This window comes from Pterocles gutturalis, unplaced genomic scaffold, assembly GCF_000699245.1.
Source record: "Pterocles gutturalis isolate BGI_N339 unplaced genomic scaffold, ASM69924v1 scaffold7544, whole genome shotgun sequence".
In the NCBI taxonomy this organism is placed as follows: domain Eukaryota; kingdom Metazoa; phylum Chordata; class Aves; order Pterocliformes; family Pteroclidae; genus Pterocles; species Pterocles gutturalis.
In genome coordinates this window covers 36,031-52,636 of record NW_010128244.1, presented here as the reverse complement: position 1 = coordinate 52,636, position 16,606 = coordinate 36,031, and the positions used below count along the sequence as shown (strand labels likewise).

Genomic DNA, 16,606 nt, shown 5'->3' with positions numbered 1-16,606 from the left:
ATGCAGGAATTTACAACCCTGCCTAGTGGACTTAATACTCATAGCCACTGCAGCATTTTGCTTTTTTGTTTGCCAGGTATAATAAACAAAACAATGCTTATCACACAAACACTCAAGCAGTTACGGAAGAGACTCAGAATGCAAGGATCTAAAAAGCCAGTGTACTACACCAAAATGTATCTAGCCTTCATCCTAAACTACTTAGAAAACCCATTTTCAACTGCTTGCTTCATCTGTGTTCGTATTTTTTTTCCCAAAATGAGGCAAAGAGTTCTACCTCCCAAAGCAACAGCGGATACAGTGAGTGAATCCTAAAAGCAACTGCCAGAGGAGCTTACAACTAGTAAATAACTTTTGTGCACAAAAAAACCCCAGTAAGTCCTGCTTTCTATGGCTCCTGCTGAGTGACATAGCCATCCTGTGCTTCAGTTATCTGGAGAACATTCAGGTTTGGAAAGTAACTCCATGACAAGCATTCAACAGCAAAGAGCGTGCACTTGGACTGACTTCATCTCTAGGGCAACTCCAGACACATTTCAACAAGCTATGCCTATAGCAAACTTGGCTTTTGTTCTGTACCCTAGAGAAAAAAAATAGCTTTGTTAAAAAGCAGCATGTCAACAGAAAAAAAGACTTGTGAAAACAAAGGTGAGGTTTTTTTTGTTGCCAAGAACCAATTCTCTAGTTTTTAAGTGACAATATCACTGAAAGCTTTCAGACATTGTCATTTCAAGGGATGATGAACTTCTGAGTTGCATTAAATGCTTCACTGATGGAAGGGGAGTTTGTACATACTAATTTTAGACTGGCAGAAAATAATGGCAAGGCTGACAGAAGAGAGACAACATCCCATCTTTCTGATGCTCATAGAAAAGAGAGGTCAGATACTCACAAAGAATTCCGCCTGGAGTATGAAAGGATCCAGTGCTTTCTTGTGCAGTTCCTCTTCAGTAAGGATGTTTGATGCTGTCTGGAGGTACTCTTGGGCTGACTGTTCCCGTGGAGACATGACATAGCCAAAACCTTGCTCAGAACAGCCTGGGGTACACATATCCAGTGTGAGTGAAACATTTGAACCTCTCCTGCAAAACAGAGCAATCAAAGTTTGCTTACAACAGAACAGACTGACCCATCATTGTCAGCAACGGACACAGGCCCAAAGACAGATAAATAGCTACTTCAGAAAAACACCCAGTTGATTCTTCTGTGTACCATGTAAATGTGCAGGCACGACCAGCTCAGGGAATATGATAGAAGTTGTTACTCGGATCACAGCCCTTTTCTGGATCCAGGAGTTTTCCCAAAGGAATGCACAGCCAGCCTCCTGCTATGATTCACAGTCATGGGCAAATGATTTTGAATGAAACATGACCATTAGTGGTAGACACAGAACATTTAGTGACACCTTTCAAAAGGTTTAGACCCTACCATCCTGATGCTGTTAAATAGGTACTACATTCCTCCCCAGAAACAGCTGCATTTGATAACAAATGCTTTTGGTTCTTTTTAAGGTAGAAGAGGCTACATACATAAAGGTATTAATAGTTTTTCAGCATGAGGAAATGAGATTGTTTCTTCTTAAAAGTAATATTCAGTGCTTTGAATTTAGCTAGTGACTACCCTTCTAATAGCATAGGTGGTTAAAGAATGAGAGGGAAGTAAGATGGAGAAGCAGAATGGACACAAAAGAGGGATAGGTAGATAATTCAGTCCAACACCAAAGGAACAGTGACCAATGCCTGATGTAAATGAAACCTGTCAGAGCACAGCTCAAACCTGAAATGATGTCTATCTTCAAGCACAGGTGTATATTGAAAAAAGTTTACTTTGCATCTAAAGTGTACACATTCTACCTAGTGTGAGAACTTCAAGCAATTGTTTTCTTAATCCCATCCCTACTTTGACAGTTTAACTGTAATCATTACTTGAATTAATTGATAGCCCCCAACTGATACTCCCCAACTCTCTTGAAACAGCCAGTATCTGTCCCACAGGTTAGTGGTCACCTGATCTTCAAAATGAGAGACATGGAATTGAATCAGGGATAGCAAAAAGCACAAATGACTGATACATTTCAAGCCCAATCTTGCCCATAATGAAAAACAACGGCAGAACTCACTGACAGCAGAAGGTTCAGGAACAAGCCCAGAGGTTACTGCAATCTCATATTTACAGTAGAATATAACAATAAAAGGTTGGGTATTTCAGAATCTTCAAAATGAGAGACATGGAATTGAATCAGGGATAGCAAAAAGCACAAATGACTGATACATTTCAAGCCCAATCTTGCCCATAATGAAAAACAACGGCAGAACTCACTGACAGCAGAAGGTTCAGGAACAAGCCCAGAGGTTACTGCAATCTCATATTTACAGTAGAATATAACAATAAAAGGTTGGGTATTTCAGAACAAATGTTTTCAAAATGAGAGACATGGAATTGAATCAGAGATAGCAAAAAGCGCAAATGACTGATGCATTTCAAGCCCAATCTTGCCTATAATGAAAAACAACAAAACTCACTGACAGCAGTGGGTTCAGGAACAAGCCCCAGAGTTTACTGCAATCTCATATTTCCAGTAGAATATAAAAATAAAAGGTCGGGTATTTCAGGACAAATGTTGTAACCAAGAATAAGGTGAGAAAAAACATTAATCTCACTGAGTGCAAATTAAGTGTCTTCTAGAACACTGCCTTTTACTGTGTCATATGGAGCTTTGGAAACTCAACATCATACTTTTTAATAGCTAACTTCTGCATTTTGTTCTAAGTTTTAGATATGAGAATTAACTATGGTTAGCATTCCAATTAAGCTTGAAAATCTAGAAATAAAGAAAGGTGATACTTGGCTATGTTGGGCCCTTCAGTAACCTCACTCTTATTCATAACATCATTCCCTTTGCAGAATTTCTTCACAGGATTTCCATCACCAAGATTTTTATTATATTTCACTACGACAACTGAAAGAACACAAAACAGAAGATCTTCCTTTTACCTTAAAACTGCCTTTTCCCAGCTGTGAATCTCTCAGAGACAGAAGCTCCGTTGCCCTCATGGTTCAAGGCATGAACACTACCTCACCCCAAAGTTTCATTGCTGGGTTGATTTTAAAGGAATCAATTTACACTTTTGGACTAACCCATTTATGTGAGAATTACTGCAGATTACCGCTTCTCCTATGGTTTGCTTTTGGAGAAAGGACTAATCCTCCAGCATGAGTCACAGAAAAAAATCTAACAAGATCCACCTCTTTCCAAGGTAAAAGCTTTCACTGCCCTGTAGTGGATTTCATGTTATGCAGTTGCCATCTTGGGGAATGGCAAGAGACTGATCAAACACAAACGGATATTTCAAAGGAATGAAATGACACTTCCCAGTAACACTTGTTGACAGCTGTCTACAAACTACATGGTTTTTGCCTAATGTGTTTATATTTATGACTGGACTGAAAACAGGACAGGAAATAAAGCAGGTGCTCAGCTTTAAAACCACACTTTAAAGTGACATTCACCAAGGCAATAAAGCTCCCGACTAGGAACAGTATTCCTAAATCCACAAAATCTGGGACAAGACTTTCCCCTATTAATCACATCTACCCTACCTTTCTTGCAAGCCCACGGATTTAACAGTTAGAGTAGTTGGATCTGTTTCCGCTTTAATGTCCATTACGCAGTCAAAGACTGGAGTCTCCGGTACAGGATCCAAATCTAGGAAGTCATCCTCATTTTTATCCTCTGTCCACTCTGAGTATGTGAATGAAGGCTGCCGGCTCACAGATTGGCGTCTGTCCTCTTGTAGTGGAAAGGGAAGGTCTGGACGGGCTCTGAGTAGATGCCAAAACTGGAGGAAACAAACATTTAAAAAAGCTTTCTGCTTGTTGCCAGCCCTTCCATACAGCCTACAGGATGGGTCTTTAGGGCAGCATCCCAGCTCACTATAATGTGTTAGAATTGGAGAGTACTGAAGAGGACAGGAATGTTCCATGCAGGAGTAGCTTTGTGGTGAATGTTACAAGGATTCACATCTACCCATTCAAACCTGCTTTCAGCCACAGATGTTTCCACAGAGCTGGCCAGGCTTAACTCAGAGACACAGTCAAATCAGAATGTGCTTATGACCATCATATGCAAGCCAACGTGATATCACTGTCCTATTGTTCAGTTTCTTACCCTTCCTAGGCTTGTTCACAAAATAAAAATCTACTATACTATTGTACAAATCATACCTCTCCTGACTTAATGGTTTTCCATCTACAATTTAGATACAGCTGGGTTAATAAGAGTAAACATAATTTACCTGAACTGCACATCTTTGATAACTGGCACTGTACTCTGAATTTATGTATAAACCAATCATTTTTTAGAGAGGCCTTGATGTTGATGCACCTGGTTTTGAGGCTCAGAATGCCCCAAGCAGTTTCTGGCCAGTAGCAAAGACTGTTTTGTAATCTAATTATCTGATTTAAACATGGTATAGACATGAAATAATAAATCTTGTAAGGTTCTAGGACATAAATGTAATATTGAAGTTTATATCATAAACTTATGAAGGGTTTGAAATGGCATGAATCTAAAAAAAATCACTATCATATTGGTTTGCATGGAAGCTGTGTTAGACTAGATGGAGATTCTAGCAGTAGACTGTTAAACCTACACACAGGTCTCAGGTAAAAGTTTCAAGCCCACCTCTGAATTGCAGGATCTGGAACCTCAGGCCAACTTCATGCCTCTAGCATTGAACTAGAAGCAGTATCACTCAGGCTAAATGTTATACAAACTATACTGTACTGCCATGCATCCTTTTGAGACTGCGAAGAACAGGTCTTATTTTCCAAAGTAAAAGCCTCTTCCATCCTTTTCTTACATGGCTTTTACACGGGCAGTTGGATTTAGAAAGTGTGCCATCAAAAAAGGTCAAATTTCTCCTCCTAGGCTACTGAAGCACATTAGCTTGTACAGGATTTTACACATTTTTTTTGTGCTTGTGTGTCTTCATGTATTCTAATTTTTCTGAGAAACAATGAAAGGAAGTAAAGAAAGTTTTAATTTCTGTCTATAGTCAGTTTTAGCGAATGTTAGACTCTCACAAAGCAGCAGTATTCATTTGACAGTTACTTCACACAAAACGTGGGTTTTTTGTTTCAGTTAATCAGAGTAAACAGTAATTACAAAAGCAAACATAGGAACATGATTACTAGACTTTTATTTTACACAAATTTGGGGCCAAATCTGAACCAAATCTGTCCTACATGCTTGGGCTGTTTGATGACAAGCAAGAAGCTTGAAGATCTGATTCTATTTTCATTCCCCAAGATGACTCCAGGAGCTCGGCAGTCCCACAATACTAGCCATGGTTCTTTCACCTGCTGCAAGACTGCACTAGCTGAGCAGTCCACAGGGCAAAGTATCTGCTCAATAACTTTGCACTGCTGGAGAGTGCTGCTGTTACTAAAATCAACACTTGTGCCGAGGGCCCAGCTGAAGGTCTAGGTACCAATTATGTATTACAGAGTCTAGAGCTGGTACGGTGACACTGGATTGATTTTACTGATGATTTAACACACTGTGAATCCAAAGGAACAGAAAGTTCACCCTAGAAAACCAGCAGCTTTTCTTCAGATTGAAAGAAGTGTGTGGTAAATAAAGAGCTGCCCAAGACACTGGAAGAAATTAAGTTATACTTAAAAGTGAGGGGGTTAAGCTAAATAATGGAAAAAACAGTCAGCTCTGAAAAGCTGTTCAGGAGGGCTAGACAGTTCTATGCTGTTTGTCTGCAGCTGCCTGTGTCTTAAAACACCATTATAGGAGGGAGAAAACAGACAGCATCACTAACACAAGCCTCAAGCGTTCTATCCAGCCTTTTATTTTCACTGTGATTGCTAACCTCCCAACACATTCTGGTACCTGGGTATTCTCAGAAAAGTGACTCAAACCTTAGCTGAGGTCTGCTCTCCCAAAAATTTTCCTCTATGTGTATTACAGTCAAACTCCCCAATACAGGAATGAGCTGGACTTCAGCAAGTGCACAGACCAGACAGGGTCTCTCTTCTCTTGGTATCACTTCTGAGAATCTGCTTGACCACCATTTTCCAGCCTCGTTAGGTGGCCCACCAGTTATTGCTCTACATTAAACAATGAAGTACCTGTATAAAAACGCAGATTTTTCTCTCTTCCCCAGGGAACTATTAAAGCATTACTTTAGGTTACCACAGTTGCTGAATAGAAAAATGCAAAAGCTGTTTTTCACTGGTAATGCCATCTAGCATATACACCAGTGTGGGACTGATCTATCCGGTCCATCTACAGAGACAGAAGGGCACATTTGGGAAAGAATTCACCATATAGGCACGCCTTAATATAAAAGGCTTCTTCAAGGTCCCTTATAGGCGGCACATTGCTTAAAACCCATGAAAGACAAAAGAAAAAGAAGATGTATCACTCAGCTGAGAAAGAGGGAAAATTAAGAAAACAGTCTTCATGCAACTATCCAGGCTGGGATTCTAGCAACCCTGCTTAGCTCCATCATTAAACATTTTCAATGTTCTGCTAATGTCTATTTTATACCTTATTCCCTGAATACTGATAGAAGCAGATGTTTTCAAATTGCAAAGCAGCATTGACCTGGGCTGCATCAAAAGAAGTGTGGCCAGCAAGCTGAAGGAGATAATTCTTGCCCTCTACTCCACTCTGGTGAGACCCCACCTGAAGTGCTGCATCCAGCTCTGGAGTCCTCAGTACAAGGCAGACATGGACCTGTTGGAGCAGGTCCAGAGGAGGCCACAAAAATGATCAGAGGGATTGAACACCTCTGCTATAAGGAAAAGCTGAGAGAGTTGGGGTTGTTTAGCCCAGAGAAGAGAAGGCTCTGTGAAGGCCTTATATCAGTCTTTCAGTACTTAAAGGGGGCTTGTATGAGAGACGGGCACAGACTTTTTAATAGGGTCAGTAGCAACAGGGCAAGGTGTAACAGCTTTACACTAAAAGAGGGCAGGTTCAGACTAGATACAAAGAAGAAATTTTTTACACTGAGGGTGGTGAAACACTGGAACAGGTTGCCCAGATAAGCTGTAGATCCCCCACCCCTGGAAACATCCAAGGTCAGGTTCGACAGGGCTCTGAGCAACCTGATCTAGTGGAAGATGTCCCTGCTCATTACATGGACATTGGACTAGATGGACTTTAAAGGTCCCTTCCAAGCCAAACCATCCTATGATTTTTATGTCAGACAGCAAAGTAACACATAGGTAGGAAGGGACAAGGCTTATACACTCTCTCTAAATAGCATGTCCTTTCTAATGCCACTGTTAAAGAGAACGTACCGGGCAAGATGGACCCCACTGGTCTGACCTCACAGGACATTTCTTATGTTCTGGTTCTCTACGACTTGTTCAGAGAACAGGCTGTCACAGAGACATTCATGCCTCCACTCTATCTAGGAGATTGTTAGACCACAGGAACACAAAACAGATCAACCTTAACATGGAAACTTATAAACCTGTTCTCTGTTCAAAACTTTTAACAACATTTAAAAATGGGCCAAATGCACTCTCATCTACACTGGTGTAAGTGTTCACTTGCAAGAAGTTACTACATATACAAAGCAGTTCAAACTGAGATCAGAACTTTTGGACACAGGGGGCTTCCATCTAAAGTTACTTTCTGTGCTAAGAATGGGTTAGCAGCAAAATGTTTCCATCCAGCAACAACTAGGTGGATATGAGGAGAAATCACACCCCCGCTATTTTCATTTCCAGCTCAGAATGTTTTGCTGCAAAATTACCTGGAATTCACACAGTTCGACACCATTCTCAGATGTCTCATTTTTGTTCTTTAATATTTGCAATTACAAAAATCACCAGAAGTTTACCTTTTGAGGACAAATTCATCTGGATAAGAAATAGCAGCATCAAAAAAGCAGAAAATTGCATAAGCCTGGCTAACTTCCTTGCCTACATCAATGATCACAATAATGGAGGCATTAACGCTAATTACGTTGCCTCGTGAATGGTTTTAAAAAACACATTCACATGACATATTAAACAGAAGATTTTGCCACCGTGCTGCTTCTGAGTGAACTTAACCATGGTATTTAATATGACAAATTTCCTACTAGGGAGCATGTCCAGAAAACCAAAGGAGTTATTATTCCCCTCTCCTTGGCACTCGTGCAGCTGCACCTTGAATACCATGTCCAACTTTAGGCCCTTTAGTTTAAGGACAAACTGTAGTGGGCCCAGTGGAGGGCAACAAAGGAGGTCAGGGGTCTGGAGCACATGACTTTTGAAAAAGGTGGAAGGAATTGTGCTTGTTCAGCCTGGCAAAGAGGAGGCTGGGGTGATCTAACAGCAGCCTACAACTACTAGAAGGGCAGCTCCAGAGATGATGCAGCCAGCCCCTGCTTGGTAGCGTCAGCTGATACAAGAGACAATGGCCACAAGCTGCAGAAATTCAGCTCAGACATTCAGCTTTGGGAAATTCAGATCAGACACTAGGAAAGAATTCTTCCCCAACAGTGCCATGCAGCCACGGCACAGGTACCTAGAGAGATGGTACATCTCCTTCCCTGGAGATTTTCAAAACCTGTGTAGAAAAATGCCTGGCTGTCCTTACCAAGTGCTGGTAACAGCCCTGTTTCAAGCAGGATGTTAGACTAGCAACCTCCAGAGGTCCCTTCTCACCAACAGTCCCGTGACTCTATGATGTGCTTCATTATACTGTGTGTCACTCAAATGACACGTACATAGTACAGCTTCAGCTTCCTCAGCTGCCTGAAGGCGCGCTGCTGTAAGGACAGGAGGTGATGTGCCACCTGCATTTTCAGTAATTGCATTCCCACGCTAAAGGAACGGTATACGGGGGTATGAAAAGCCACGCTCAGTTAGCACTCCCTAAAAAGAAAGAATTCTCCCCGGCTTTCCCATCTAGCACACACCTTAGTGCCAGTTACACAATCAATAGAGAAACACAATACACTCCTGCTTCCAAACAGCTGGCAGCTAACTAGATTAGTTGTAGTCATTCCATCAATATTGTTCTGCAGCTGGGGCCTTGGCCTACACCTACAAGGGCATTGCATTCGTAAGTACACTGACCTACCAGTATAATCCCCAATTCATCAAGAAATTGAGGAAGAATAAGTGTAGCCATGATTCTGCTATGTAAAGTGAGCAGATAATTAAACAGAAATAGCCCCAAAGACATTGCTTTACGATCAACTTAAGCTGAACATCAGCAACTTTGGGTAAATTAGACATCTTACAAAAACTCACTGAAAAAGTGCATGAATACAGTCAGCACAGTATCATAACTTACCAGAGATCCTACAACCAACAGTCCTAGAGAAGCTAAAGACAGCAGGATGTATGATACCACAACACTCCCGATTCTTGTCAGGTCCTGTGAAACAACAGAATTGACAATGATTCACGAACAACTGAGAGGCACGGTATAGGGTCTGCATGAAACAACAGAATTGACAATGATTCACGAAGTACTGAGAGGCACGGTATAGGGTCTGCACGCATCTTCTTGGCAAACTGCGTATTCATTCTTGTATTTCCCATCTAGATTTAGTCATACCACACCCTCGTCCATGGAAAATCCACCACAACGAAAATAAAAATGCCAGGCTTTGGAGAAGATTGAAATTGAAACTACCTCTAAGCCCCAAGATCTCAGAAGGTCTAAAAATCAGATTTCACCTTGAAGGCAAAAAGGAAATCTACTTCCTACCCTGATGCATTGCCAAAACTGAGATCTGGATCTACAATGCAATTTTGCAGCCTGGACCGAATTTTCATTGCCAGTCAGTGTAATTTTATACTGTGGCAAAGGGCTTTGAAGAAAGTACAGTACTGTTGCCATGTTTTTACACAAAACCCAGCCACAGAAGGCTTTTACATATTTTCTACACATTCTGCAAAATACTATCAAGCTCATTCACAGCACTGGCAGTGAAATTCACTCCGATACGTTAGTTGTATTTAAGTAGTTTAGAGTTTGGCATATTCTCAGTAGTAGGTGCAAAATACAATTCTAATGGGCTTCAGTGGGCAAGGAATTTTACTCTGTTTCTGACTAGTACAGCTAAAGAGAAATTCAGAGTTAGGAGCTTTCATTTGCTTATTTTAATGTCAGATGATTTCTTTGCCTTTATTGTTTACAAGTCTAAAGTTAGCACCGTAAATAGTGCTATAATAAACAGTCCTCAAAGAAACACATTAATATCATCTGCAGATTGCTTATTTTAATGTCAGATGATTTCTTTGCCTTTATTGTTTACAAGTCTAAAGTTAGCACTGTAAATAGTGCTATAATAAACAGTCCTCAAAGAAACATTAATATAATCTGCAGAGAGTCATACTTGGGGTTTTGTTGTGATGCATTCTAAGAATCGGTTTCCTCCACACTGAACACTTAAAGTCAAAATCCCATAAATCTGGGATTCTCTGTAAGGAACAATTTGTTAGTGATTGACCTACTGCAAACAAGATACAGGCAATGCTCTACAAAGAGCTCTGATTGTGCATAATAAATCCAACTGAGAAAGGCCAAAGAAAAAGTGCTTTTAATAAACAAAAGAGCTTGAACATTATTAAGCAAACACAGAACAGTCTCCACTGTACTTCAGCCACAAGGGGCACAGAGTCACATTTCCTATTTGTACTGCATAGCCTCTGCTACAAAGATTATGTACAATGAATCTAAATGTTCTGCTAGCAAATATACTTTGCCTGATTTTTGAAAGTAGCTGCCCACCATTTAATTAAGGTTCTGTGCACACTAGAGAAATCTGCACTGGGTATAATTACCCCAGTAATTTATCAGATGAATCATACTGGTATACGTGTCATTATGTCATGGTGAGAAGCTAAGAAATTTTACTGGCATAGCTTTGTGGATATAATTGAACCTGTATACCTAGTACACCTGAAATACTTTCACTGCACGTAGATATGCTCTAAACACTCAACAAAAATAGAATTTTGTGATGGAGTGTCGTGTCACTTGCACCCTTTATGTGGGTTGATGCATTATTCCAGATTTAAGCTTCTATCCATGCTAATAAATTAAGTTCCAGCTCTCCCTTTACTGTGGGCTAAACCTTAGTGTGCTGATTTTTTATTGCTTTGTTTCATTTGCAATCATTTGCACATTATGAAAAATCTGCTGTACTGATCTATCACCATAGCCAAAAATTCAGCCCTGTGTCTTAAAGATAAAATACGGATCTGTTTCAGACACTCTTTTCACTGTTTCAGGACACACACAACGCAGCAGTCACTATGTTAAAGGAAGTACATATGTATTATACTTTTAATCAGAAGGGGTATTAGAAGCACCACTCAAGGCTACTGACACCAACTAGCCAATCTGAGAGGAGTACAGGGACTTACCTCCCCTTGATCTGACAAGAACTGTTTAAATGGGGTGAGCAAGTAAGCCAGGAGGTCAAAGGCATTCTGAGCTGCTGGGATGGTCCCGTAAGTGCTGTACCACAGCATCACGCAGAAGAGCTGTGCAATCAATCAGAAAATACATAATGAGCATCTCTCATTATACAAACATTCATTTTCATTTCAAGACTGCATAATTAACTAATTTAGCTCTCATTGATTTCATGTTGATCATCATTTTGCTTTAAGAAGTCAGGTATTTAACTGTAAGGCTGTAGCTTAAGAAGAATAAAAAGACTGACGGCTAAATGCTCAGCTACCATTAACAAGATGCATATCACTGAATTAAGCATGCTTCCTGTGATCTTCGCGAGCAAAAGGACTGCCCACGGTAGCCTGTACATCGAAAGAGCAACAGATTCCTCTGACTTCTGAATTTTCAGCATCATTACTTCTAGATCAAAACTGGCAATTCAATGAACTTTGTACATTATTAAGACTTCTAAGGCCTACCTCATTACTACGCAAAGCTCTCACAAATAGCTATATTCACATAGGTTTCTCTATAAACAGACACATACCCACAAACATACACATTGACACATTTCATTTAAACCACTGAAGGTTGCTGCACACACCACAGTTCACACAAAACTACAAAAGTAATGAAGCTATATTTAACACCCTGGCAGAGTGGTATATCCTCGCCCCCAACCATGAAAGGCACACTGCAACTTTAGAGGATACACCTCCCAATCCACTTTTGAACAAAACTGTTACTTACTCCCATACATATCAGCTACAGAAGATGGATTTACGGGGAGATGGGTCGTTTGGCCAAGGAGGCATTTACAAAGGGGCAGGGAATGGGACGGGAGTCTGGGACATCAAAAGGTAGGGGCTTTGCAAAGCAAGGCTGTAAGGTGGCTGCAGAAATGAGAGGACTGCAGCTATGTCCATTGCTTCATCTACAATGAATGAGAAAGAAACCTCCCAAGCAGACAAAGCTTAAAAGCAGGGTCCCAGCATTTTAAAGCTATGACAAGCTGCCTTACCAGTATCTGCGAGAGGACAAACAGGTACATGCTGGCTCCAGGCATTAATCCATTCCATTGGGCAGCCCAGCCAAGCAGTGCTGTTTTCTGGGAGGTCTTCAGGGACTGCTCCTTCCTGTTCAGTTGTCCCTGTCGTCCTTCAGCTTCATCCATTGACTCCATAACAGCTGGATTGGAAAGACCTTCACGTGAAAACGACACGTGCAGGCAATGAACAGTATGTAACCCTGCAGGCACCGCGGGGTCTGGAAGGGCTATTGTTTTCCTCGAGAGGATGGTTACCTCTCACTTCTGCATCAGTAAGCGCGGTTCAGGATTGTGAGCGTCACACAGTATTAGTGCAGCTGTATTCACCTGCCTTCGTCAGAAAAAAGTGAGTGTGGGCGGATAAATTATTTTCTCTTTCTTTCCAGAGGTGCAGATTCTGGGCTTTGTTGTTAACAAATTCGCATCTACATCACTGCACCTTTTCATTTTTACTTCTTAAAAGGAAACATCTGTGCTATTTCCTAGCTCCACACTTCCCAGATACACAGTGGCAGAGAACCCATTTTGTCCCTCCCTGCCTCAATTTCTCTATGTCCCCTTATTTGTCTGCTTTGTCTAATTTGATTATAAATTTCTGAGGTAGAGATTGTTTCATGTTACGTGCCTGAATAGTGCCCAAGGGCTCTGGATTTTGGCCGAGTGTCCTAAGGCACTAATAAAATAGACTTTATTCTAATAACCAACTTCTTGGATGAATTCATACTCAAGAGCTATTTAATAGTGTTGCAATGCTATTCCGTTCAGTGAAAATATGCACTGGAGTGCTACTCCCTCAGTAACTGTACTTTCAACACCATCTGTGTAGATATAAATTACAAGCTAAAAGGAGTGAAAGATCAGACCCATCTGATGCAAGTACTACTGATTTACATCATCCTACATGAGGAAAGCCCCCAGGCTGCCCTATGTACAACACCAGAGCCTTAAGCCTAAGCCAGCCACCTGTGCCTCAGGGAAAGGACACATTGTCGGCCCTTCCGCAGTTTGTTGAGGTCAAGTTTCTACAAAATATTCCTCTCGGACATCTCTCTAAATGTCTTATGATATTAACTCTAAGTCAGATAAGCATCCATAAACCAGCCACAGCTCTAATTAGGCAAAGAAAACATAGTGGCCATTGGCACATTAAGGAGTCACGAAAATACCCCTTCCTGATTTCTAAAATACAAAAATGTGAGAGTGGACAGGAACACTGAGATGCTTATTCCCACTCCATGATTGTTCTCCCTCCCTACACCGAAACGGACCTGAGGACACCCATCCTTGCGCAAGAGAACAAGGTGCTTGGCAAATGCTGGTGGCTTCCTCTACAAGGTTTCAAAGCATCTCCAGCCAGTTTATGACGGGTAGTGGCCTCAGCAGGGTATGCTGGGTATAACTGGTTATATGTAGCTATTTCCACTGTCTTTATGCTTCCTGAGAAATACCCGCGTAGAGAATGTGCATCTAGACAGAAATACACCCACATATGTCATACCATCGGTATGTGCTAGAATTAACTGACTATTTGCCAGGAAGGATTTAGTACAGTAATTTGCATAAACACTGTCAAAAATTCATATTAAATACAGGTCAATAAAACACGGAAAAATATGGAACTAAAAAGGTAAAACCAGAAGCATCAACAATCCCAGCCTGTATTTCTCCCAGTGGTAAAACTTCCTTCGCTTTCTTCTGTGTGTCTTTAATGCTAGAAGACAACCACGTGAAAATAGCACTTTTCAAAGAAAAGCAGACAGTTTTTGGAATATAGCTCAAGAGATCCCAGCAAGTTATCTACAGTCCACAACAAACCCTCTCAGGAAACAGAGAGCCCAGACACAGTCCTTGGTGTCCAGGGACACTGACCATATGCTTAACACCTGACTTCTGATACCATGCTACACAGAGCTGGACCCCAAGTTCTCCAGGAAGACAACCCCATGGCTACATTAAGCAGCCACAGTTAAGGCTGCCTAAATACTTTCAATGCTTTATGTCTCACCGGATTTAGACAAGAACTGAGGGGAAAACCCTTGTTAATGTTTGTTAATTTTTTTTCTGATATTTTTGCAGGATGTTTATGCGCTATGTTTTCAAACAGGAATTTGAAATTTATCAGGGACACAATCTTGATGTCAGAAATTATTTTTGCCATCCATGCAAAAACACATGCACCAGTGCCCAAGATACAAACCTCCAAAAATATCTATTCACACAGTTTGTTATGACATCATCCTAAAGTCTCTAACCTTCCATTTTCACCAAGCATGTTTTAAGTCCTACTTTTACTTTATCTGCATTAAATAATGCACCTCTGTCCCTAAGAACGGCTAATGAACCTACTTACTGTTTTTACAAATCCTAATGACTTCCTTTCTTGGATACCCCTCCCCAAAGCTCAAGGTAAAATACACACAGAGCAGAACTAAAATATCTTTGGGAAGACAACCAGAACAAGTAGCCAGGGAATGCAGATTTCAAGCTCAGCTTTCAGCTATTTTTAATAAGCTACAATATTTCATATTTCAGAAGACCTTTTTTTAACTGACCAAAAGCTCATTCACCTGCCTTATGCAGCAGGTAAACAGAACTTGTTTAATTTCTGCAACAGCCTGAGATTTTACAAGGTCACTTCTGTCTAGGTTGGAAACAGAACCCTGACTAATATGACAATGTGAAGGCCACTTAACCACACGCCTTCTGGAACAAAGACGTCAAAGTTAGGGGACTGCTCTGTGTCTGTAACCATGGGGATCTATGCCGCTCCACAGCCCAGAAGCCCGATTCCCAGTATTCCAGTGTTGTCTAGCAACAGCTGTACAACTGTAGAAGTCACATTCTCCTTCTTATGACTGCCATAGATGAAGGACAATAGCCTACTTCTATTTGCCATTATTTTTACTGCATAAGCTACAGATCTGGTCTACAGGACCAGGAGCCCATGATTTCAGCTCTGCTGAATTGATACAGTTCAGCTGTTATCAACAGGTATTTTCACTCATATAGAAAAAGACAATGGGGGCATCAGGTCAAGAACTAAAATAATGGAAAACTGTCTGATTTCATACGTATAAAACATATAGATAAAGATTGATGTCTTGGGTATACAAAGAAAGTGCCTTGAATTAACTGAAGTCCACATCACAAAACATTAGATTTTAACAAACACAGTGATGTCCATGTAGGGTTCTGTATTGATTTAACTATGCCAGTTTTAAACAATACTTCAGCTACCGTTCACACTTCATCTTGCAATCCTATATTCCTGTCTTATTTGCCCTAAGGGGCCCTGGTTTCTTTCAGTGCACAGATTAATTAATGAAACATCAATAAAGTTTTCTTGTGTTAAGATCAGTGCAAAGGTCTTGAGACAGCTGACAAGGATGACCACATCCAGGAGGAGTGAATTAAGCCTCCCTTCTGCCAGTGATTTGACTGACAGTGAAAGCTAACTATCCATGTGATATCTTCCTGAATTCCTGCATCATGGAAATTAGGATTCAAGTTCCACAAGTACTTCTGCTTTAATGCAAGGCTATACTTGTTAGAAAAAAAAAACCCACCACATTTGGCAGAAGAATTGAAAGGTCTGACATCTGCAGCAGCCATATGGCTTTTTAAAGCAACCTGAAATTTCAAAACAGCGCCATAAACTTAACCTCAACCTTGCTGTTCAGGGAAAGGAACTTTCTGGATCAAAAAAGTGATCCATTCTTTCCTTAAACATAGCCACCAGTACAAGCTGTCAAAAAAAACAGTGCAACTTTACTGTCAAATAATCTATACAGAGAAACATCTTTATCCACTCACAAGGTAACAGCTGGCTTCTGTAACTCAGACAAGACCCATTTTAAAACCCCTGTGCCTCCCTCTTTCTGACTTCATCTGTGGGTACATAAAAGGCAGAAGAATGAAACAAGAATACCTCTATATACACTCAGAAAAGCATGCGCTTAGAGTACCAGACTTAACTGAAACTCTGAGAGGCCCTGTAGTAATGAAAGTCAGTCAACAGTGCTTTGCAGAAACAAACATCCCATGATGTGATCGAATCCCGCTGTGGGCAAGCCATCAGCAGCCCTGTAACTCACTGATTCACACTTAGAGCCTCCAGAGAAAAACAAAAC

At 40.8% G+C, this 16,606-nt stretch overlaps 1 protein-coding gene across 1 annotated transcript in view; it reads right to left on the bottom strand.

Moving 5' to 3' along the window:
* Positions 1–15,251, bottom strand: part of PTPN5 (protein tyrosine phosphatase, non-receptor type 5 (striatum-enriched)) — a 38,590-nt gene extending 23,339 nt beyond the window's left edge. Inside the window, exons 1-6 of the mRNA XM_010079538.1 lie at positions 15,071–15,251; positions 12,450–12,631; positions 11,395–11,514; positions 9,311–9,394; positions 3,601–3,839; positions 893–1,082 (exon numbers count right to left, since the gene is read on the bottom strand). Coding sequence (XP_010077840.1) covers positions 893–1,082; positions 3,601–3,839; positions 9,311–9,394; positions 11,395–11,514; positions 12,450–12,611 — 795 coding nt within the window. The 5' untranslated portion in view covers positions 12,612–12,631; positions 15,071–15,251. The remainder of the gene's footprint in view (positions 1–892; positions 1,083–3,600; positions 3,840–9,310; positions 9,395–11,394; positions 11,515–12,449; positions 12,632–15,070) is intronic.
* Positions 15,252–16,606: the final 1,355 nt, after the last annotated feature.